Source organism: Euprymna scolopes, chromosome 7, assembly GCF_053919585.1.
Source record: "Euprymna scolopes isolate OS-2025 chromosome 7, ASM5391958v1, whole genome shotgun sequence".
Lineage (NCBI taxonomy): Eukaryota > Metazoa > Mollusca > Cephalopoda > Sepiida > Sepiolidae > Euprymna > Euprymna scolopes.
The window spans coordinates 117,487,632-117,513,546 of NC_136488.1; the positions used below are offsets into that span (position 1 = coordinate 117,487,632).

Here is a 25,915-nt window from a genome sequence, read left to right on the forward strand (position 1 = left end):
ATAAATGGGTGCCTCACGAATTGAACGACCCCCCCCCCAAGAAGAAAACGCCGTTGTAAAATGTCATCTTCCCTTCTTTTACGCAACAAGAACGGCCCGTTTCTCGACCAGGTTGTGACTTGCGATGATAAATGTTTTTTTTTACAACTGGCAACGATCAGTTCAGTGATCAGATACTGACGAAGTTCCACGACACTTCCCGAAGCCAGAGTAGTACCAAACGAAGGTCATGCTGACTGTTTGGTGGTCTGCCCCCGATCTCATCCTTTACACGTTGTTGAATGCAGCCGAAATCATTACGGCGGAGAAGTATTGTCAACAAATTGATAAAATGCATCAGAAACTTCGACAATGCTCAGCATTAGTCAACAGAAAAGGGCCAATTCTCCTTCACGAGAATACCCAACGACACGTTGCTAAACCAACACTACAGATATTAAACAAATATAGCTACGAAACTCAGCCTAATCCTCCATACTCCCCAGACGTCTCACCTACCGACTACTACTTTCAGGCATCTTTCTTAAAACTTTCTAGATGAGAAATACTTCAAAAACCTAAGCGATATCAAAAAAGCCTTCAGCGACTTCATCGCCGCCAAAAAACGCAAGATTTTATACGTTAGTGACATAAGTACACTTATTTCGGGTTGGCAAAAATGTGTTGATTTTGATGGTGCTTATTTCCATCCTAAAACTTTTGTCTGAGCCGAGATGTTTTCATCTGAATTGAAGCGACCGCAATAACTTTCTTGTCAACTTTATATATACATGTATATGTACACACACACACATATCTATATATAGGATACGTATGTATACATAAATGCACGTGTATATATATATATATATATATATATATATATATATATATATATATATATATATAATATTTGACCTTTGAAAGCATCTTTTGAATTATTACTTCTATAAATTTGTTTATTTTTGTGTATTGATTTTCATATTAAAACCTTTTTTCTTATCAGTTGATGACTGACATGACACTGACATGCAGAGATTTAAGTGTAATGTGAACATACATCTACTGATCAATACTCTACACAGTGTACCAGTACATATGGTCCCAAATAGTAATCTCTTACGTTTAAGAAGTAATACGCCTTGGGAAAATAAGAGTAATATCTTTATCTATCTATCTATCTATCTATCTATCTATCTATAAAAGTGAAATTGTATGTTTGTGTATGTATGTGTGTGTGTACATTTCCTTACCTAACTACTCTGTCAATTTTCAGTCTACAGACTTGAGATTTGACATAAGGGTATTGAAATTTGGGGAAATCTTTTTAGTCTTTTTAATCGATTTTAGGCCAGTCTAAGCATTTGAAATTTTTTTCACACATAGGGCAAGCTTTTTAATCGGGTTTTGGCCAAAACTTTGGCTGCAAAGGGGTCAAAATTTCAAAGATTTTACCTTTGCGGTCTCTAGCAAACTATTCAGCCAATTTTGGGACTAAACATTTGAAATATTACATAAACGGTATTCAGACATGTAGCAAGCTTTTTAATCAGTTTTTGGGCGAAAATTTGGCTGCCAAGAGGTCAAAGTTGAAAGAGTTTGCAGACTCTACGAAACTCGTGCACCAGGGGGTCAAACATTTTAATATTGATATACATATGCACATAACGTTATAAACAGTACATAGGGTCCGAGCAAAGCTCGGCTGAACTGCTAGTATATATATATATATATATATATATATATATATATATATATATATATATAATGAGTGTACGTCTAATGTATCTTAGTTTTACATATGTCGTTTTTACTTTTCGTATAAGTCGTTTATTATATTCAGTAAGCCTCACATCTTTTATTCAAATTATTGTTTTATTATTATCTGACTAGGTCTGGAACGATAGAACTCACCGAGTTATTCGGTGTGACAACCGAGACAAGGCAGACAGTCTGTCATTGGTCGGACAACATGCAGCATAAGTTCTGGTGGGAAATGAAGACTGACATGTAAATCTATCCATCGATAAATCTGATTCATGAGTGCGTTTTATCCTTTTGCATGAAAGCATTACTGGAACGGTTAAATGGGACAGACAAACTGATTTTTATTTTACGCAAATTATGCCAACCATCGTCGCCGTATGAGAAAAGCAAATTACACCCTTTACAGCAATGGATTTAAATTAATTTTTAAAACGCGACATTTTATAGGCACTTGTGCATGTTAGTTATTTAGGAACTTTTTGGTTTTCATTTCTAAAGAACTCCTCTCAGAACAGGGCAAACAATTCAAGATGATCTTAAAGTTTAAAACAATTTATAAATTTTAATGATTATGTTTTTATTACGAAAGTTTAAATTTTGTCACAAAACTTTCATTTGGCAAAAAATAAGCAGAAACGAAAAACGTTCCACACATTTCAATAATAATAACTGTGCAAAACAATTTATATCTTTCAATGATCATTTTTATTTTTTATGAAATTTTAAAGTTCGTTTGTTTTTTAAAAACTCATTCATTTTTGTAAAATGACTACTTTAATTAATTAAAAAAAATACAAAAAATGTCTGTTATAATATATTTCAAAATTTTGATTATTCTATAAAACATATTTTTTTTTTAGTTTTATGCAATAAATATTCTATTTTGTATCATTGTGTTAATTTGGTCTATTTGTTTAGCTTTTATGAAACAAGTTTTGTGAAAATTTAACATTTCCAGAGAAAGTTCTTGAAAAAAATCTACTTGGATTATCTTCCCCTGTTTTGAGTGGAGTTCGTCAAAAATGGCGATAAAATATTTTTATTGCAATAACTAAAATATACAAATGCCGTTTCCTATTTGTCGGAAGTAAAAAATATTTTTCATTTAATCACTTGAATGAGAAAATTGTTAAATGTTAGTTGAACCCGTAGAAATTTCACGGTTACTGGTTTCATCTATCCGCATAATTTACTTTTACTTGTATTCCATTTGAAATAGCATATCAATGTAAGATTTAGGAGTATTAAGTAAAAATTGTTTCATCTCCCGTAAAAATAATTATTCTTGCAATTGCAGTTAAATGGACTTTTGAACAAATTAAAAAACATGTATTCTTTTTTTTATGGAAAATTGTAACAATCTGTAACTTATGGAAACAAATATTCTCTGCCTTCTTATCGTAAATCTGCATTATTTAATCCGTAGAAGTAGCCTGCAATCGTTATGACATGCATAATCGAGTATAAGTTTTAGTAATTTGTAATGTGTAGTATCGCGTTGAAGTCCCAGAAGATTGTAATTTAGAACTTATTATCACGGAACACTTATATTCGTTGCACCACGGATGATAATGATGCTGCTGCTGCTGCTGCTGATGATGATGATGATTGTCAAATAATTGATCCCCATTAAGACTACACTTTTAGCCCTTTCCTTTAATTTGGGGCGCTGAATATTACTGTAAAATCTGTAATGTTGTTCCCTCTAACTGACCACCACATCAGCCGGCTCTCAATACACGGCACCAGACACGGCTGGCTCTCAATACACGCCACCAGACATAACTAGCTCTTAATGCCTCACGCGTCTTTTCCTTTTTCTTCTCTTTACTATTCCTGGTATTTATCCTTCTCCCACCGCGACAGGACATGGCACAAGGTCAGAAAGTGGGATAATTAAGCCATAAAAAAGCACCCTGGTCCTGCAAAATGAGTCTGAGTAGCCCCGTCGGAATTCCCTGCTAAGGGTACCTCAGACAACAAACGATAGATTTGCTGCCTTCGAAAGCCGAGAGGTAAGGCCTGGGAGGGTTGACTTCCTAGGGATAACTAGAACATTTGCTTCAGTCCAGCAGCTAAAAGGCTACTGAAATGGCCTAGTTTCTGTCGGACAGATAGTTGCGGTATGTAATATATCACTTACGTAAACACACACACACACACACACACACATACACATATATATATATGGTTCTTTGAAAGTAATTAATATCAGGTTTAGCTGACTTTTTCTCTTAACTAATTAGATGTTGTTTTCAGTAACAAATAAACTTGCTTTAAGAGGACTTACAAAAGAAAAATATTCTCAGATTTAAGTTGTTCTTAATTACTCTGCTTAGCATTTCAATCTCCATACTAAAATAAAATAATAATAAAAAAAACTGTGTGTATCTTTTTCTCACAGCTAAAGGACTTACCCATTGAATTATTTTTTCATTTATTTATTTTCTATCTAATATTTACAAAAATGCAATAGCGTAAAATTAAAGAATATTTAAAATATCCTTTCGAAACTAATTAAATTACGAGATTATATCCACCAGAATGCATTTGCATTTCTTATTAGGATGTGATATGTTTTGAATTAATTTTTTAAAGACTGTCACACTGCAATGTGTGTCTACCCGTGCAGTAAATACAACTACTTATGAACATGCTTCTCAAATTATAAGTGAATAATAATAAATAGCATCAGTGAGTAGGAGATGGTGAACATCAAAGGATAAAATATAAAAACGAAAATAAAAACATTGAATTCTAACTTATGTCAATTTCTTAATAAGTTTTTCATTTCACTTTGAAGTTAATATTTTTTAGTCGAATTTTAGCCGTTTAAATTTGAAATTCAACTTTTTAAATTTGAAAGTAAAAATCTAAACGTCTCTGTAAGCTATTTTCTTGTTCGACAAGTACTTTTTCTATTTGGCCTTATAAAGGACAAAAATCTGTTTAAATGTATGTACGTATGTATGTTTGTATGCCTCGCAAAACGTTCGACAGAGGCGACAGATTTTCACGAGATCTGTATCATAGCACGAACCTTTAGACGGCAAATATCGAAAAATTAGCCAAAAACATTAATTTATTCACCCTCAACTGGGCATTTTTCTACAGAGAGAAATAGCAAAACTCGTTCCTTCATGACAATTTAACCAAACACGCATGCGCAAAAAAGTTTTCTTGAATTAGTTAAAAATATAAAAACCGCACTAACTTCGCTCACGCGACCATAGATCAATCGGTATAGTGGCAGCGTCGTTATCTTAAGATTGCACGTTTGAGCCAAGATATCAGATAGATTTTTTTTTTCGATTTTTTCGATTTTAATATTTAAACAGAGTTTATTTATGCCATTTTCCGTTCGTTTTTTTTCCTATTTTTTCATTACGTTCCCTGTTTTTTTTTTGTTTTTATTTTTTCGATTTTTTACTAAGAAGTTTAAGATTATTTAAAATGTTATTTCTTTTCCGTTCGTTTATTCTTTATTTAGCATCACGTTCGCTGTTTTTTGTTTCGTTTTTGTTTTTCCGATTAAAAAAAGTTATAATCTTTAAACAGGGTTATTACGTTCGCTTATTCTTTATTTTCCATTTTGTTTTGATTTACCCAAAACACCTGGGCAACGCCGGGTATCGCCGCTAGTTTTGGATAAAGGCAAGTTATAGTGTCTTTTCTGTTTGAGCACTTCATGTTTTATGTCGTCAGTCTGTTAAAGATAAATCCTTCTAAACTGAAGCAATTGTTATTTTTGTTCCAATCTAAAGTGCTCTTGATCAGCGAGATTTATTTTCTATACATTAAAACCGACTTTGTGTTAAACTCTGCCCTCGTGGCGAGGCATGTAAATAAGAACTCAATATCTGGTAATATTGTGACGCTAGAATTGATAATATATACGGATCAGATACCTAACAAAAACCAGAAACTAACGAGAAAGCTAAAGTGAGTTCGAGAAAGCCCTTCCGTGTTCAATAATGATGGCGATATACAGCTTTTAGCATCTCAGACGATCACATTAGTAGTCTGGTTCAAGCGCCGGTCCTGCTCACGCGCGGAAGAATTCACCTCTTTAAATTCCATAGGATGACCTCGTTTTTCTTAACAACTGCTGAAGCCAGCATGAAAGAGCCCGACCAACTTTGCAGTGAATTTGATGGAATCGATAACTCTTTTACCGTCGAGTTGAAAACAGCTGACAGCAACTAATTTACTTTGTCAGTTTCATTTGAATCGGGGAGAGTTTCAAATGGAAGATGGCAAGAAACTTGCGCTTTACTTTTCAAATCAAATTTTATTTATTCATTCACTATGTTGAGTGAAAACGTTTTATTCAAATAAAATAAAAAATACCGTAAACTCTGAAAAACTCGTGATTCATTTTCATCGAAATCAATATTTAAAAATGTCAGATAAAAAGTTATGTCAAGACAAATTGTACTTTTTAATATTCTAGATGCATCCCGGGTCGATTTGAACCAGAAGAAGTATTATATTTATTACGCTTCGATTTCATAAAAAAAATATAAACTATGACATATCTGTTAAAACATTTTTTTGCACCACCAAGATTATAAAGCTTTTGACTTCTATGTTATCCTTTTGGATAATATAAAAGTAATGCACTTACCATTTTATTATCGTATTTTATACGGTGTGTACGGACATGCTATATAAAGTAGATGGCAGAATAAAGAGTTAACTCTAAAAAAAGAGTCACTCCTTTTGCAAACGTTTAAAACATGCTATAGAGTTGTTAAATAAGCATTCTAATATATAGAAAACTAAATATGGTGGGTTATTCAATTTATTTCAAATTAGATATAAAGATAGATTATTTTAAAACATAACTCGGTCTCTAAACTAAACAATATTTTAACGTGTATTTTTGTGTAATTAAAGGATGTAGAAGAAAGTTCATGAGGAAACCAACTTTATATTTTCATTACTTATCAGTCGTTAAAGTCATTAAATCGGTATAGTTCCTTAGGCGTAAAGGCGTAAAGAGTGGTAACGTGGGCTATGTTTAATTTAATTTGTTTCATGAGTAAGTGGCAAAAAGCGAATGAGAGCATTTCGTGAACATTCATTTTTGAGAAATTTTGACAAACGTATTTGACAAAAGTTAATAAATATTCCTTAAATTTCAGTTTATTTTGAATATTTTAAAGGGATTTATGTAGTATAATATAGGCAAACTGCCCCATTTAAAAATTCAAATATTTAAGATTTGCATTTAAATTTTTTCCACCAAGTTAGCAATATTTCCCAGATTTCAATTTATTCTTAAGACTCCTTAAGCGTAAGTCTTGAATAGTAAACCTTTTATACAATCCAAAAATGTATAGGATTTTGATCTACATTAGTAAAAAGTTCTAGACATAAAGTTAATAATATTATATCTTGATTTTAATCGTCATAATGGGACATGAAAGCGGTGCGAAATTGTTCTTTTTGAGTACTTTTTTATCAAACAACTATATATAAAAGTTTGATAAATTTAAACACTATTTATAGACTAGTTTCTTTTAGAATAATTAGAAAACGCAAATTGAATTTTATAATATATAATATAATTACATAAATTGTAATAAACTTGGTTTCCTTCATAGATTAACGTTATTTTTAGCAATGGGTATATTTGCTGACGACACTACGCTCTATGACAGACTTGAGGTGGAAAAGAATGAATACATATCTAAGGAAATGACTTAAATTCTAGAGGAAGACCTCCCAGTCCGTTGTAGAATGGGGCCGAAACTGGATGGTAACGTTTAATGCCGCCAAGACCAATCTTAATAATAATTACGAGCAACAACTGATTACCATACACTACCTGAAAGTACTTCCTTCAAGCCCCAAGGCTTAACATTAAAAAATACAATGAATTGGAACAAATACATTGAGGTAATTGCTAATGTGTGCTCCCTCCACTGTGCTAGAAAGTTACTCACAACTGAGTATTTCTACAAAGCCGCTATTCGCCCAAGCATGGAATATTGTTGTCACATCTTGACAAGTGCATCTGCTACTACTGTCGCTCCTGTATAGGGTTAAAAAAGAGTTGCCAATCCAATTTTTGTCAATTTTTCTATGTTAGGTTACTTCAATTAATAAAACACATAAAATTCCTTTGGAATTGCGAGAAATTTTGACTCTGTTGTAATTAAAACCTTTTACCTTAGCCATGTGTATTCTTCCTATTCTTTTTTTTATCAACAATTACACCTTATCATTTTAATAGTGTGTGTGTATATATATATATATATATATATATATATATATATATATATATATATATATATATATATATATATATATATATATATATACAAAAAAAAACTACAGTCGTTACACACGCTTCCTTATTTTAACTGACGTAAAAGATGTAATCTTTATAATTAAAGTTATTTATCTTTCTCGTTTGACTAAGATGACTATCTTAGCTTGCGCAGAATAGACACCTGTCTCTCATACGAAGCCGTTTTGATAACATTTTCGTGCAGGCGTACAAAAGCGACAAGGAACAAGATTTATCGAACGATAGATTTACGCTCTCATTTCCCGCCAGAAATTATCCTCCATGTTGTTCGAGCAGTGACCGATTGCCTGACCTGTCTCTCTTACGCCGAATCACTCTAATAATGAGTTCCTCTATCGTTCTAGAACTATTCGGATAATAGTAAAGATAATAATTTCAAGAAAACACGCGAGGCTTATTAGAATACATTAAACGTCTGAAAGACTGATCGAAGCATCTTAGCGACATATCTTAATTTACTGACCATGTTGACGAGAGAGCAGTGAGCTCTTACTAAAAAACACTCGGTTCTATTTATGGATTGTTTGGATATATGGATAGAAATGAGTGATGTTTTTTTTTCTACGAGTAACCGCCCCTTGATGAGTAAAATTATTATTTGAACAAATTGTGTTATAGATATACTGTTAATAATCATTATATCTAAAATTCTCATTCCAATTTTGATCAAAATCTATCGCATAATTTTGATTCTAGAAAATATCTAAGCAATAAAAATGAAAGTCAGGGAAATTTTTAACAATTGAAAACAAAACATAGATACTAGTATCGCTTTAAGCTTACCTCCCCTCAAACAAATAGAGACCAAAAGTACCCCTTTCATCCCGCTTTGCTGGAATATATATTAATGTCATTTGAGTTTTTTTTTAATTACTGCAATAACATTTGTTTGACAAGAGAATATATTATCTGGATTGCACAGGCGATCTTATTTATCAGCATAAATTCTCGTTTTCAAAAACGATTAATATTTTAAATAGAAGATTTGAAGAAGCGATATAATGCTGCTAGTCGAGTGGATTGAATAATGTTGTGAAATTAAGCTCCCGTTATGTGGCATTAAAATCATCTTAATTTGCTAAACTTTCGAGAATATATTTTATTTTAAATCAGAGATGAAACAAGTTTATGGCGGTGGTCGTCATGGTGATGTGGTGTATTTGTTTGATTCTTTCTTTTTTCTCCTTCGTTTATCATTTTTTTCAGGTTAAAATGTCTCTTTCTCCTTTCTTATTTTAATTTTGCCGATTCAAACTTTATCTATTATATAAAGGACTGTATGTATACTAGACTCAAAGTTAAACACTGCGAAACAAATACCCACAAAGTTGGGATATTCTTGGTCGAGGTTAATCTGGAGGTCAATTAGAAACGGTTTGGTCAGTGGATACTTTTTCAATCATTTTTGTACTGAATTAAAAAAGAATGCCGACTTATTTCTTGATGAATTTATTATATAAAAAAAGTTATCTGTGTGTATGTGTGTGTGTCCAGCTAGAGACGAATGTGCAGGACGGAGAGAAAAGTAGAAGTTAGGGAGAGAGAGAGAGCGAGAGAGCGAGAGAGAGAGCGAGAGCGAGAGCGAGAGAGAGAGAGAGAGAGAGAGAGAGAGAGAGAGGATTGAGAAGAGGAAAAAAGAAAGATTAAGAGATGGATAAAAAGTGTAAAAAAGATAAAGAGATAGGCGTTTTAATATAAATATGTCACACTTTTGTCCCGGGAAACGCCAGGTATCCCTACTAGTTTCACGTGAATGTGAATATTCGTGCGGACGATTTTTGAAGCATTTCTTACGGAAATTGAATATATATATATATATATATATATATATATATATATATATATATATATATATATATATATATATAGCTATCATATTTTAAGATTGGAAACGGGTGCATTGTACACTATTTATCTATTTATCATATATATATTATAGTTGAATAAAAGTGACACACGGTAGGTGAGATATGCAGTGAAAGTTTATTTCATCAAATGTATTGATTACAATAATCAAGAAGACATTTGAACCCTGATATTTCGATCAAAACAGATCAATAAAAATACGAAAATAGCAACGAGGTCTGATATCGATTATATTAGAAATTTTTATATGGAGAGATTAAAATACTTAATCAGAGAATCTGGATTTTTTGACAAGGGATGAGTGCAATAGCGGGATTACTTGACAAGATCTTCTCATGTCTTCAAATGATCATATTTTTAAATTACATTTTCCATCTACGCAATCCTGATATGCGGTGTTTCATGGGGTTGCTACATAAGAACATACTTCATGAGTTGAAAAGCTTTCCATATTAACATGTGGGCGGATCACATGTACACAGATATGGAATAAGAAAATAAAAATTATTCATGCATGTTTACAGTTTCTGCTTCGTTCGTAAACGGCCAACACTCAGAACCGTACAAAAACATAGTAAAAACTTGAAATATCGATATTTTATATTGATTGACGTTCATTGAATTTTTAGATATCAAATGGCTATCTTATATCACCATTTAAATAGGATGCGGACCAAAGAACCATTACAAGTCACAGAGTATCCATATTATAGGTTAACCAAATCGCTGCAAATCTCGGGATTCTATTTTCCACTATTAATCAAATGATTGCCAAATTCACTAGCGAGAGAAATAAACAATATTATCTTATCTTCCATCATTAAGCAGACTAAATTTGTAATTATTATGAGTGAGTATTTATTTTTTTCATGTTTATACATATATATATATATATATATATATATATATATATATATATATATATATATATTCTTGCAGGGTTTGGTGTTTGTTAACATAGACCCTTTGGTAAAATGACATAGATTTTCAACCCTTCAGTACTTGCTCCAAGTCCGGGGTGATTGCACCAAAAGAGCTAAAAGTGCTCTTTTGGCAACCACGCATATAAAGAGCACTTATTTTCAGTTGGTGCAATTAACCCCAGATTTGTCGCAATTACCCCAAAGTGCGGTATATATATATATATATATATATATATATATATATATATATATATATATATATATATATATATATATATATGTGAACGTGTATGTGTGTCTGTCTGTGTATCTGTGTGTCTGCCTGTATATCTGTGTACATTTCCCTACGCAATAACTCTGTCAATTTAAATCTACAGACACCAAAATTTGATATACAGGGTACTGAGATTTGGGAAAATCTTTGTGATCGGTTTTCGGCCCAAAATTTGCCTGTTAACGGGTCAAAGTTCAACGATTTGACCTTTGAGAACTCTAGCAAACTCCTCCGACAGTTTTCAATCTAAATACTTGAAATTTTAGATATACGTTCCTTGGACATGGATCTAACTTAATAACTTGATTTAAGCCCCAAACAATAAATTTTAAGGAGTCATAATAGGGGTCAAAGTTGAAAAAAATTGACCTCTGCGGTCTCCACCAAATTACTCAGACAATTTCTGGTCTAAACATTTGAAATTTGACAGAAAGGGTATTCAGAGATAGGGCAAGCGTTTTCATCGGTTTGGGTCGAAAATTTTTAGTTACCAATATATAAATGTATGTATGTATGTATGTTTGCATGTCTGCCTAAAACCTTCGACAAAGGCGACGTTTTTACCAAAATCATTATCATTTTAAAGTTCGACCTTTCAGACGACAAATATCGAAAAATTGACTAAAAACATTACTATCTTCACCTTCAATTGGCCACTTTTCTACAGGGGGTGGTCGCTTTTTTCGCCGGTATTTTTAAACGTCATCCTCTACTTTCGATTGTCTAGCCTTAATTTAAATATAAGTCATTTCTCGTTTGGCGGTGGTCGTAACAGCAAAGACGTCAGGTTTTTTCCGGTTCTTTTCCTCCTTCGCGGTATGGGTTCGAGCATGCCTTCCTACTACATTTTTTTTTTTGCTCCACACACATATATAAACACCCGGCCAACGCCGGGCTGAAATGCTAGTCTATATATATCTATAAAAGTGAAAGTGTCTGTCTGTGTGTATGTGTCTGTGTACATTTCCATACGCAGTAACTCTGTCAATTTTAAGTCTACAGACTCGAAATTTGATATACAGGGTACTGAGATTTGGGAAAATCGATGTGAACGGATTTCGGCCAGAAATTTGGCTATTAACGGGTCAAAGTTCAACGATTTGACTTTTGAGAACTCTACCAAACTCCTCCGACTATTTGGGGTCTAAACACTTGAAATTTTAGATATATGTTCCTTGGACATGGATCTAACTTAATAACTTGATTTCAGCCCAAACAATAAATTTTAAGGGGTCATAATAGGGGTCAAAATTAAAAAAAATTGACTGCTTTTTTTTTTGCTCAGCATACACCTCCAAATACCCGGGCAACGCTGAAATGCTAGTGTATATATAAAAGTGAAAATGTCTGCATGTGTGTCTGTCTGTCTGTCTGTCTGTCTGTTTACACTTCCTTACCTAATAACTCTGTCAATTTTCGGTCTACAGACTCGAGATTTGACATAAGGAGTATTGAGATTTGGGAAAATCTTTTTAATCGGTTTTCGAACAGAAATTTGGCTGTCAAGGGGCCAAGTTCAACGATATGACCTTTGAAAACTCTACCAAACTCCTCCGCCAATTTTGGATCTAAACCCTTGAAATTTAAGATATAGGTTCTGTAGATATGGATCTAACTTTTTAATTTGATTTGAGCTAAAAACAATAAATGTTAAGGGGTCAAAATTGGGGTCAAATTAAAAAACAAATTTTCCACCAAATTACTCAGCCAATTGTTGGTCAAAACATTTGAAATTTTACATGAAGTGAATTCAGACATAAAGCAAGTTTTTTAATCGTTTTTTTTTTTCTGAAAATTTGGCTTCGAAGGGTCAAAGTTCAAAAGATTTTACCTTTTGCGGTCTCTAGCAAACTATTAAGCCAATTTTGGGTCTAGACATTTGAAATTTTAAATAAAGGCATGCAGCAATCTTTTTAATCAGTTTTGGGGCGAAAATTTGTCTAACAAGAGGTCAAAGTCTACAAAGTTGACCTTTGCAGATTCTACCAAACTCCCCCGCCAATTTTGGGTCTAACCACTTGAAATTTTAGATGTAGATTACATTTAATTTTACATTTTAATTTAATTTGAGCCCAAAACAATAAATGTTAAGCGGTAAAAACAGAGGTCAAAATAAAAGAAAATTTACGTCTGCGGTCTTACCAACTTTTCTCTATCGTAGTTAAGGAAGCCTATTATATAGAAAAGAATTACTGGACATTTACACTTTTTAATATATACATATGCACATAAAGTTATGAACAGTGCATAGGGCCCGAGCAAAGCCGGGCGGAACTGGTGGTATATATAAAAGTGAAAATATATATGTGTGTGCGTGTGCGCGCGCGTGTGTGTGTGTGTGTGTGTGTGTGTGTGTGTGTGTGTGTGTTTGTCTGCGCAGATTTCCCTACCAAATAACTCTGTAAATTTCCGGTCTACAGACTCGAGATTTGCCATAAGGAGTATTGAGATTTGGGAAAATCTTTTTAATCGGTTTTCGAACAGAAATTTGACTGACAAGGGGTCAAAGTTCAACGATATGACCTTTGAAAACTCTACCAAACTTCTCCGCCAATTTTGGGTTTTAGCACTTGAAATTTTAAATGTAGGTTACTTGGACATGGCTCAAAATTTTTAATTTGATTTGAGCCCAAATCAATAAATGTTAGGGGGTCAAAATTGAGGTCAAATTAAAAAAAATCGACCTCTTCGATTTCTACCAAATTACTCAGCCAATTTCTGGTCTAAACATTTGAATTTTTACATAAAGGTATTCAGAGATAGGGCAGGCTTTTTAATCCGTTTGGGTCGAAAATTTGAGCTACCAAAGGGACAAATTTCAAAAGATTTGAGCTTTGCGGTCTAGCAAACGACTTAGCCAATTTTGTGTTGAAACATTTAAAGTTTATACATAACGGTTATTTAGACACGCGACAAGCATTTTAATCAGTTTCGGGGCAAAAGTTGAAAGAGTTGACCTTTACAGATTCTACCAGATTCCTCCGCCAATTTTGGGTCTAAAGACCTGAAATTTTAGATGTAGGTAACTCTGATATGGGTAAAACTTTGTATTGTAATTTGAGACCAAAATAACAAATGTTAAGGGGGTCAAAATTGTGGTCAAAGTTAAAAAATTGACCTCTGTGGTCTCTACGAAATTATTTAGACAAATTTTGGTTTAAACATTTGAAATCTTACATAAAGTGTATTCACATGTAGGGCAAGTTATGAACAGTACATAGGGTCTGAGCAATGCCGGGCTAAACTCCTGGTATATATATATATATATATATATATATATATATATATATATATATATATATATATATATATATATGTGTGTGTATGTGTGTGTGTGTGTGTGTTTAAAATAGCTGATTTTAGGTTAGGGTTTTTTCCAACACATTTGAAGTTTTCTTTACAATTCATGAGCAATTTCTATTCTTAGATATAAAACAAGTGGACATCTGCTAAACCCATTAACCCAGCTCGAAAGGCAACATAATATCGATAATTTTCAAATGACCTTTTTCCTGTTGACTGAGGAACAGCTGATGTCCTGTGTAGTCCTAGAAGGTTCACCCTCTTAGGCCGTTTCCTCGTATTTGTTGCTTAATGCCTGATGCAGCCCTACTGAGGAATGTCAACGGGACTGCCCAGACAATTTTTAATACGCCAGAATATTCTTCCTTTTATCAGCGTCACCTTTCGACCTTGTATCACATCTTTCCTGCAATGAGAAAAAGGTAAATAACACGCTATACACGATGATGAGGTTTGCTCCTGCGTTCCCTGGGTTGAATAGCAGAATTACTAATAATTACAAATAATTAAACACAGAGATGATTAAAATATTTGTTCTTTGATGAGAAAACAAAATAACAAATACAAAGGGAGATAAGCAGTATCTTAACAATGACTCTTTTCATAGCTTTATGACACGCGTGTCCTCGTCTCACTTTTTATCTTCAACACGCCATCCCTCGCTTTCGTTTTTTTTTCTTTACTTTTGCTCACTTCTTGTTTTATATTTACCTTAACCTTGACCTCTTTACAGTTACTTACTTTCCGAGTTCGATTCAAGGTCACTTGATATGTAACAGTTGGATAGGTTAGGCCGATATGTTCGATATGCACCAGCGTATTTTTAAATAAAGGAAAACTTTAAGACATGAAAAGTATTAATTGTATTCTAAAACAAATAATTTTTTTTATTTTCTTAGTTGTTTATCTGTAAGAAATTCAAGCTAAATACCATATCTGTTAGTCAAATGATCGGCAAATATAGACGAAATTCTATATTGAAGTTAAAACACATTCAGAAGATTTAAATATAAAATTAAAAAATAGATTAAAAAATAGAACATTTATTGCGTTGGTAACTGTTTTGTTGAATACCTTTTTTTCAGCTGTTTACTAATACTACATCATCGCCGGTAAGGTATTTAGTAAGGATGTGATTTGGAAGATCATTAATGTAGATCAGGAAAAGAGTGAGGCCCAGGATGGACCCCTGAGGGACTCCAGCATTAATACTGTGAGCTTCTGATTTTTGCCCCTCAACTACTACTCTTATGAACATATCAGAGAGAAATGATTTAATAATTGAGAAGACATTTCCAGCTATACCATAGCTAGAGATCTTGTGAAGTAAACCTTTATGCCATACCCTATCAAAGGCTTTTGATATGTCAAGAGCAATTGCCCTAGAAAGGTTGCCTCTGTCGAGAGATTTGCTTATGCATTTCTATGCATACGGCACAATAACGTTGACACACCGGTTCTCGCCAGATCACCGAAGTTAAGCAACGTCGAGCCTGACCAGTATCAGATGGGTGACCATTTAGGAAGGACAGGCGTTATATGTACCGCGAGGTAAAATACCAGGTTGGGAAACTGGCACGGTCTATCATTCTCGCGAGGGTAGATGAACCTCTCTTAAGCCGTGGTAGGCAATCCATCTTTTAATGGCGCACGATAAAGATACCTTTGATAGTCCTAGCGAAGCATCAAGTATTCAACTACTGATAAGGTGTGAATTACACGACAAACTCGTGTAGTAACTTCAATCTCGGCTGCGGCCGATGTTACGTATGAATTTGATCCCGTCATTATAAAAGCATAGAATTAGGATTGATTTACAAGGTTAAAGCGCGGCATTATAATTGCGAGCAAACAGTTATAGTGTATCATTATCTGCCCCCCCCCCCAAAAAAAAAAGAAGTGAAATTTTTGGATGAAGGTATCATGATCACAAAATATATGTTATATGCTATATCTCTCCTCCCAAAATTAAGAGATAGTGACTGAGAGGATAGTATAATGAAAAATGAATACTCTACCTTGCTCCCTTTCCAAAAGGAGGTAATGCGTAAAAGGATGGCGTAATGACGAATAGACATATGCAACATTACGATATCAAAAAAGGGATTCATTCGTAAAAGGATGACCTCATATAAAAATATAGATACTACACTAACTCTAACCCCAAGAGAAAACGAGCAAGGTAATGTTTTAGAAGATGTTAACATAACAATAGACACTACACTACTCTACGAATTGAATATGTAAAGATTAGTACATCAACTGAAATAGTATAGTAAACTGAATTAAATGTTCAATGATAGTACAATAGCACGATTAATAGTTTTATCTTCAGACATTTATACCAAGTCTTCATTACTAAAATTTGACAAAATAATCGTACTGTGTAAGGATTAACTTTCTAATTAATGGTATTAAAGTTATTGGAGAAAATATAACTACAGTATTGGTCCAGTTGTACATAGTTAAAAATGTACAAATAAAAATAAAACAAGGAAGTTATGACATTTTTAAACACCACCTCGTGTAATCATAGTGACTACATATTTTTAGAGTTTTAGAAAACCTCTTCTAATAATTTTATAACTGAGAAAACTCTGACATTGAATAACCTCGTCAATTTCTGTGTTATCAACTTTTATTTGAATATCTCTCATCGTATATTCTTTGGATATTTTCGCTGAAGTATAATCAGCTAGCTGAATTCTCTTGTTTGGCATACAAAAAAGTCGGTGGTTAGGTAACCGATGTACAATTAATGTGCGACGAGATCCTCTGAGCTGGTTGACGAGTGGAACTGCCTACCAAAGTCGATTCTATAACAGCAAACAATCACGAGGCCTCAAGTGATATCTAAGGTATTTTTGCCGTTCATCAGAAATCCCTTTTTTATACTCGAGATATTCTTCATTGAATCATGCGAGAAAAATGCGCAATTTGTTTTGTTTCAATTCTCTTTTGTATTTTTTTAAATGCACTAACCCAGTTCGGTAATTGCCACTTGACACACACACACACACACACACACACACACACACACACACACACACACACACACACACACACACACACACACACACATGTATATATATATATATTTCTGTCACTTGCTAAGCATTTATATATATACTAGACTACCCGTGACCCGTTGGGTCAGTATGTTATATTAGCTCTGAAATTCATGTATGAGCGTGACACTTGTGACGTAAAGAAACTAGTTTTTTTTTTGACATAACAGAAACATTTCTATGAAAGTATATTAGAATGAAAAATCACGGACGGATCACTCAAACATGAAAAAAAAAAATCCTCCCTATTCGTGTAAAGTTACCTATTTTCCAAATAATCGCTCAAAAATTGACGAAAGTCATTTAGCAGCAAAAACGCACATGAGCCTACCGATGAGAAATATAAGAATGAAAAACCCATATTGTAATCCTTCAACCAAGTTATAGAAACTTAAAATCTAAAAAAAAAAAAAAAAAATTAATAAAACCTGAAGCAAAAAAATAAAACCTAAATAAATAAAATAAAATGAAATTAATATTGAAACAGATTAGTAAATGTGTAAACAAATTCACAACTATTTTGTATCTAGAAATATAAACAAAAAATAAAAAAGAAGGAAGGAAGGAAGGAAGGAAAAGGGACGGATAGAGAGTAGTAGTAGTAGTAGTAGTAGTCTTGGCTTTACTACAATTCTTCTTATGTTTGTCAAATATTATTATGATATTATCGACCCCTCCAAAGTCTTATAATAAAAAAGGAAATAAGTTAATCAACAAAACAAATGTTATAGGAAATGAGCTTAGTAGAAAGACAATGGAGAGGAAGTTGTTGACAAAGTACAAAACGGCAGCTGAAATAAGTTTGTTAACCGATGTGCGGCAGGTGAATGGGACAAAAGTTCGGACATAAACGTCGGTATATTTAGAAATAGTTTACGTACAGTCTAGGAGTGGTACTGAATTTTAAGACAGTTTACCACAGACAGAAATAACGTGTGGACAGTCTTGAGTTTGAGACAGTTAATGACAGTTTACAGTAAGGTACCGTTCAAAACAGATTGCAGTTCGGACCAGTTCGAAAGCTTTAGGAGTTTGAGGTAAGGAAATTAGTTCATCAAATTACTGAAGAACATGACCTTGATGAAAGACGTAGATATTGACCTTAGCTCTTAGGGTGTTGTTTCCTGCGATGGTGTCACATACGAACCCAGAACCCAACCGATATATAGAAGATGTGTCAGAATCGGCGTTTTCTTTTGCGTTGTTATTTTTTTGTATGCAGGTATGCCCCTGCGTACTCATCGGCAATCCTCAATGTGAGAGACACGGCCAGAAGAGCATAAGAAATAGAAGACAATGGAAACAGTGTTTGGGATCAGCGATTGTTACCGAGAGTGCGAGTACATGGTCTCACATTTTTACCAGGAGTTTGGGATGTATTCGACACGTTTTACAAAGAGTATAAAAATTCATATGTTGGTCAATAATTGTTGTATTCTAAAAATTAAAAAAAAATGCATATCTTATTTGATTTTTTTGCCGAATACAGATAACTCTAAAACCCGCCTTTAGCACGTTCTACAAAGCGGAACTTGGACCACGATATCATCAAGTTGTTCTTCAACAGACACGTTAAAAACAATCATCTCGCATTTGGTGCTGTAAGCGGCACAAGTTGTGTCTTTCTCAACACATTATTATCTTGGGTTGCAACTAGGTGTGTTGAAGTAGAAATATGAGTTGGGGATGGCAAAGAAGTAGAAACACTATTCAATGCACTTCACCACTATGGAACACTTTTGAAGTGAAAGAATATTAAAATATTATGAAATTTATTTCAGACATTCGGTATATTAAAACACACACACACACACATACACATATAGGTTTTCGGAAATGTACGCTTTAGGGGAATAATTTATATTCGTTATGCATACCAATCCTTTGTAAATCAGAAGGTTTATGTTTAGTGAAATACAAAAAAATACTGAAGTTGTTTGCACAGCAACATAGAAAGCTTACATGCTAGCCAGTCGGTTTGCTTCAAACTCTACATTGGACCCAGCTAACCAGTCAATCCTTGTTTTCCTTTGTGGACTGACACCATACTAGATGATCTAAAAATCATCACTTCTCAGGTGCAGGATATCATAAAAAAAACATAGACACCTCAAAAGCATGTGAACCTGATCTCATCCCGGTTGTGCTATTAAAAAAATGCTCCGTTGAGGTTGCTCCAGTCCTCTCGAAACTTTACAACAAATGCCTTAACGAATTCATATTGTGAATTTGTATATTGAATTATCTGCCCACATTCTATTGATATATGCTTCGGTTTTGGATGTTACTTTTTTCTCTTTTACCCTGATATTGGCGACAAGTAATTTTCCATTTCCACAGCCCACGTTAGAGAAGAAGAAAAAAAAATCAATTTATTTTTTTAAACGATATTTACCATTTTTTTCTTAATCGTAACCGCCGATGTTTTCTCCTGACAATATATCGGTTGTATGACGTGTCGAGGTTTATTTTAGGTTCTTTTTTTATAATCGCTAATTTATAAATATGTAAATTTACTCTTAAATCGTTTTTATTAACGAATTATCACTTTCCCCTTAATGAATTATTTGTTTTCCAGCTCGGCATTTCTCCATATATCTTGTTCAACGCTAATATATATATATATATATATATATATATATATATATATATATATATATATATATATATATATATATATATATATATATGCATATAAATAAGGGAGTAGTCACCAACAATGTGTATTTTTTAACATTATTTTATTATTCCGTGTCTTGGTTTTTCATTGAGAATTATGTTTAGATCATTGTAATAATGTTTTAAAGCATTGAAATCGTTTTTAATGCGTTTCAGACGTTCTGTGCAGCGTCCTCTTCAGAAATTATTTTACAAATGTGTTGGAGATGTAAAAATAGCATTTTCATAGTTCATTTGAAGTGTTTCCAAGAGGTGGAAACGTGTAAGTGTCTACTATTCATTGGAATGTTAAATTTTTTATTATTTTATTGGGCTGTGGTCACTCCTGTGTTGTGTTTCTCTCTCTCACTCTCTCTTTCTGCTTGTGTTTTTTCTTTTCCTTTAGGGTAGGATGTGTGTGTGTGTATGTTTTCTTTTATTGGTTTGAAAATGTGTGTACTGTTTTATAGTATTATGAGGTTATTTGCTTCCCTAGGAAGGTGACTGTGATCAAAGGTCGTTACTAATGTGTATGTGTGAGGAGAGTGGGGAGAACCAGCTCTTCTTAAATAAGGGTAGGCGTGCTTTCATTCTATTTTGATATTTATTTTTTGGATTCTTGGATTTTAGTATTGTGATTTTTCGTTTCAGTCTTAGACTGTTCGGGTATTCTTTATATTATGTTTGTTTAGATAGAGGGTGTATTTAAAAATATGTATAGGTGATTTTTTTAATGTTTCTATCTATTTGTCTTCCCATGTGGACCCAGGATCGTTTCCTAGTGTAGGGAAGATCTCGTTCTCCAGAGGGGAGGGGCCAATTGGAGGGATGTAGGTATGGGAGGGGGATGATAGAAGGGATGATAGTTGTCTCAGTCATGAGAGATTTCTCCTCCACTGACTGAGGGGGGAGCGAGGTGTTGGAACAGATATTATACTATGGTTCTAGGTTTTTCCCAGTGTTGTTGGTTTCGAGGTTAAGTAGGGTTGGTATTGTTCAGTGTGTTGTATTAGAGATAGGGGTGTTATGTCTGTGTGTGGTTGTATGCGCACGCGCGTGTGTGTTTTAATGTGTCGATTCTGATTTATGTGTGGGTGTGTATATGTATATGGATGTGCATGCGAGTGTGCCTTGCATTTCATGTTTTTGTGTGTTGATATTAGGCTCTGTTTAGTTCAGGAGTGAATCTTGTGATGAAGTGTTTTTCCTGTGTAAGTAATTAAAAATAATTGTCCGTTTGGAAGATTGGCATTATTTTGAAGCTGTTTTCACTGCATGGGTGTACGTGCTTTGAAACATAGAGGTGTCTGTTATCTGCAATTTTGATGTTGCTCTTATGTAAGGCCACTCTATTGCTGAAATTTTTGGTGGCGCCTATGTAGGATTTGTTGCATGCTGTGCATCTTAGTGCATATACTACATTTATGGAGGTGCAATTTAGATCCTTTTTTATTTTGAATGTTTGTGTTGGGTTTTTAAATGTTTATGTGTTTCCTTCTATTATTATGTCACACACTCCACATTGCGGTTTGTTGCATTTTGTAACCCCTTTTGTAGTGTGTGGAGCGAGTTTTGAGGAAGTTAGAATGTGTTTTAAGTTTTTGGGTTGGCGTTTGCTTTTTATTATTTTTGTTGTTTTAAGTATGTTGTTTAGTTTGTCGTTCTGATTGAGGAGGATAAGGTTTTTTGTTATCTGTGTAAATAGTTCTGGGTTGTTTATGTTGTGTGTAGAGACTAAAAAAATGCTAAAATTTGTTCTTTGTTGTGTTCTTTTGGGATTCTTATTGGTCTATTGGAATTTTTTCAGCCAGTTCAATACCTTTCTGCATTAGTTGTAGTGGATATCCTCTTTTCCGTAGTGTTATTTTAGTTCATTCAGTCTAGTCGAACGGAGGTGTCTGTCTATTACTATGGTGCAGACTCTACGTGCTAGGGAGTAGCGTATTGATCAGTCATGAGCATGTTTCGGTCAGCTAGCTGCTAGTAACTACACTACGTGTCAAATTATTAACGAGATAACATTTTTTACCAGTTTCAGAAACTTACCGGTAGTTTCGTATCAAAAGCTTCGGAAACGTTGGCAATGCTGAGCTGCGCGTACTGTGACATTTTCGTACTGTTCTACGCAATGTAAACAACTTGCCATCGAAACTTCTGAATCCACGGTATTTAAGGTATGCCAATTATCAACAAGGCAGATTGTTTCGCCAATAAAATGGGTCGTAAAGGTGGTTTGAGTAGTTCTTAAAACAGTACTATTACAAAGCAGCTAGCAAAATGTAAAACTACTCTTGAAATATCGAAACTGATAGGAAGTTACCATCAAACTGTGAAGAACTTTGTCAAGGACCATACAAAGTTACATAAGAAAGCTGATGAAGGTAAATCTAGAGTTATCATTATTATAGAAGAAAACAAAGATAAGACATATGGAAACTTAAAAATTTTAATAAAACCAAACATTATAACAACGAATACTATAAATTATCGAAAAATCCTTTAAACGTAAGTCTGTCAATGAAACAAGAACTCCTTTCTAAAGAAAACAATAACAGGCTCATAATAGAGGATTTATTATAGCAAAGAAATTTTACTCCTTTACAAGGACGATATATATATATATATATATATATATATATATATATATATATATATATATATATATATATATAAATCACCATAGAAAAGTCATGAAACAATTTGGTGTAAGGAGCTAAAAATAAATAATACTTCAAGGTAAAAAACAAGCCAATAATAAGTGTAAGATAGATTTTTAACCAGAAAACAGCAATTTCCTTCCTTTGTCAGAAACATTGTTCATGAAATATGAGAAGTAAAGGAAAATTAAGGGCAGCAAGAATTACGAGACTGCCGAAAGTCAAAATTTACTTTCTGATCTCCTACGTTTTTGTACATCATATTATATTTTCAAAGGTCATTTTTATTTCTTATCTGTTTAATTCATATATATATATATATATATATATATATATATATATATATATATATATATATATATATATATAGAGAGAGAGAGAGAGAGAGAGAGAGAGAGTGAGAGAAAAGAAAGTACGATTTAACCGAGTCAAGGTATCGTAGCGGGCGGGGTTACGGCTATGTGTTATGACTAAGTGTTTATTACTTTAATCTGAACTGGTTCCACCGTTTTTTTTTTATTTTTTTATTTTGAACTGGTTCCACTGTGTTTTTTATTTTTTTATTTTGAACTGGTTCCACTGTGGTCTTTTGGATTCTGAACTGGTTCCAGTGTAGTCTCTTTGTATTATTTTGAAAAGACCCACCTCCAAATTAGAGCGAAATATTAATATAACCTGAACCAATGGATTTGCACCTTAGATTCGATCAATTGGGTTCACTAATATTGCTGATAAGAAAAATATGTCTTCTTACAATTCGACATTATGGATGATTACCTATGTATTACTAAGGAATGTTCATTACAGCAAAGTTTTCCAAAAATACTACTATTATTGCGGGGTACGATATTAATATAGGAATGAAAAGTCACTCAACAATACTTATTAGTAATAGTAAACAATGGACAAAAAATAACCGTAATGGTTTAGACGTAAAGATAAGACAAGGCATTTATAATTTTATGAATTTTTAATTTAACTTATATTTTTTATTGCTTTCCAACTCTTTTCTGTCCCCCCTTTTCCCTTTTCCCTTTTCCCTTTTTTCCTTTCTCTGTCTTACTTCCATTCTCTTGGTTTTTAATATCCATATGTAATCCCAAAAAGCATATTTTTCATTTTTATTTTCATTTTAACTTGAATCCTCTGACGATATGGACGGATAATTTTATACTGTCTATTGAAACAATTTGTAATAAATTAAGTTAATACACTTGAGGTTGTAATAATTAAAAACATATTTGGCTCTACTATCGTATTGAGTATTCTTTATTGTTTTTTTTTTATAAGATATACTTCTTAATATATATGTATAAATATATATGTGTATTATAATATAATAATAATATGATATTTAAGGGTAATATATGTGTGTGTGTATTACTTTTGTATATCATACTAGCAAGCCACCCCCGCCGTTGCCCAGAACTGTATAAAACAATGAGAAAAATGAAGTTGGCTTTGAACATATTTGTTATTCTTAGGAGAGAGGAATTTTTTTTATGCCTATATATGATTTGCTATCTCGACCAAAGGGATATTTTACCTAATCTAGATGTGAATTATACAAATTAAATGAAATTGTATGAAATAATGTTAACTTCCCTTGAACATGTAATTAGCAGCACGAATAATGTACAAAACTGATATTAAATAATTTTATTACCCTCTGACAGGTAATATAAATATATATATGAAACAATTTAACATACTCTGGATAAGTATTGTACAACATATATAAACTAATTTCTCTTCCCACTAAATCCATCATAAATTAAAAAAAATGAATTCAGTGTTAGAAAATGAATCATTGGGATTTCCAAATAAATACATAAATACATTTTCTTGGTTAGTGATTAGGTAACGTTTGCTTCAACAGAAAATTCGTCATTACTGTGTTTCTTTTCCCACCACAACTACCACCAACACTATAATTTTAAGCAAAATTATATAATTTCTACAGTAGGACTCAGCAGATTTTCCAAATAAATATATAAATATTATTTCAGCATGATCCGTATTCCGTATGTCAGCTTCTTATTTAATAAATTGTTAGGTGAAAGTACAGAATAGTTTACAAAAATACCTTCCTCTCTGCACATGGCTTTCTAAAAATTAACATTTTTAAAAACATACCCTCTCCATATTAAGAATGGGTTTCTAAACAATAACGTTATTATTTCAGTACAGTCCGTATTCCGTATGTCAGTTTCTTATTTAATAATTTGTTAGGTGAAAGTACAGAATAGTTTACAAAAATATCCTTCTCTCGCTATATTAAAGATGCCTTTCTAAATTATAACATTATTAATTCTGCATGGTAGGTATTCACTATGTCAGTTTTTTTTATTTATTAAATTTTTAGGTGAAAGTACAGAATAGTTAAACACCCTCCCCATATTAAGAATAGCTTTCTAAATAATGTTATTATTTCAGCATAGTCCGTATGACAATTTCAAAAAAATATATATGAAAGAAAATGAATATTAGATCGTAAAATTCTACATCCATTTCCGGGACTAATTCCATATCATCCCATCTCTCTTAAAACTAGGTAAAAAATAAAGAAACTTTGAGATCGTAAACTGCTTCAGCCATTTCCGGGACTGACTTTATATCATCCCCCTCTCTCAAAAATAGATATGAAATAAATGAAATTTGAGATCATAAACTGCCTCCGCCATTTCTGGGACTTACTTCATATTCCCCCCTGTCTCTTATAAATATATATGAAACACCCGTCTGGCTGAAACTACTGTCAATAATTTTCCCCACTCTTTATCTGTGCCTAAATCCAAACGTAGATTCCATGAGCAGAGCTTCTTTCTCAGAAGTGCAAGACTGTGAAATTCTCTTCCGTTTGCCTGTTTCCGACCTGACTACAACTTGGATGTCTCCAAGTCCAACATAAACAAATTCCTGACAAACCGCCCTCTTTAGTAAGACAATCTATCAAATCTCCAATACTAATGATTACTACAATACTATCTCATTGATTACTGTACACGCAATTAGCCTTATCCCTGAGTGGCCTCCGGGCCTTGATAAGTGGTGACCCCCATGTAAAAAACAAAACAAAAAACAATGAAATAAAGTAATTT

General features: G+C 33.0%; 1 protein-coding gene across 4 annotated transcripts in view; it reads left to right on the forward strand.

Moving 5' to 3' along the window:
• Window positions 1–25,915, forward strand: part of LOC145279908 (neo-calmodulin) — a 933,613-nt gene that overhangs the window by 104,271 nt on the left and 803,427 nt on the right. Inside the window, exon 1 of one of the 4 annotated variants that reach the window (XM_080131459.1) lies at window positions 22,464–22,538. The exons of 1 other annotated variant lie outside the window; for it this stretch is intronic. In XM_080131459.1, the coding sequence (XP_079987585.1) occupies window positions 22,533–22,538 (6 nt within the window). In that variant the 5' untranslated portion in view covers window positions 22,464–22,532. Of the gene's footprint in view, window positions 1–22,463; window positions 22,539–25,915 lie in introns of those variants that run through there. 2 more of the 4 variants (XM_080131462.1, XM_080131461.1) reach the window with 2 other exon arrangements.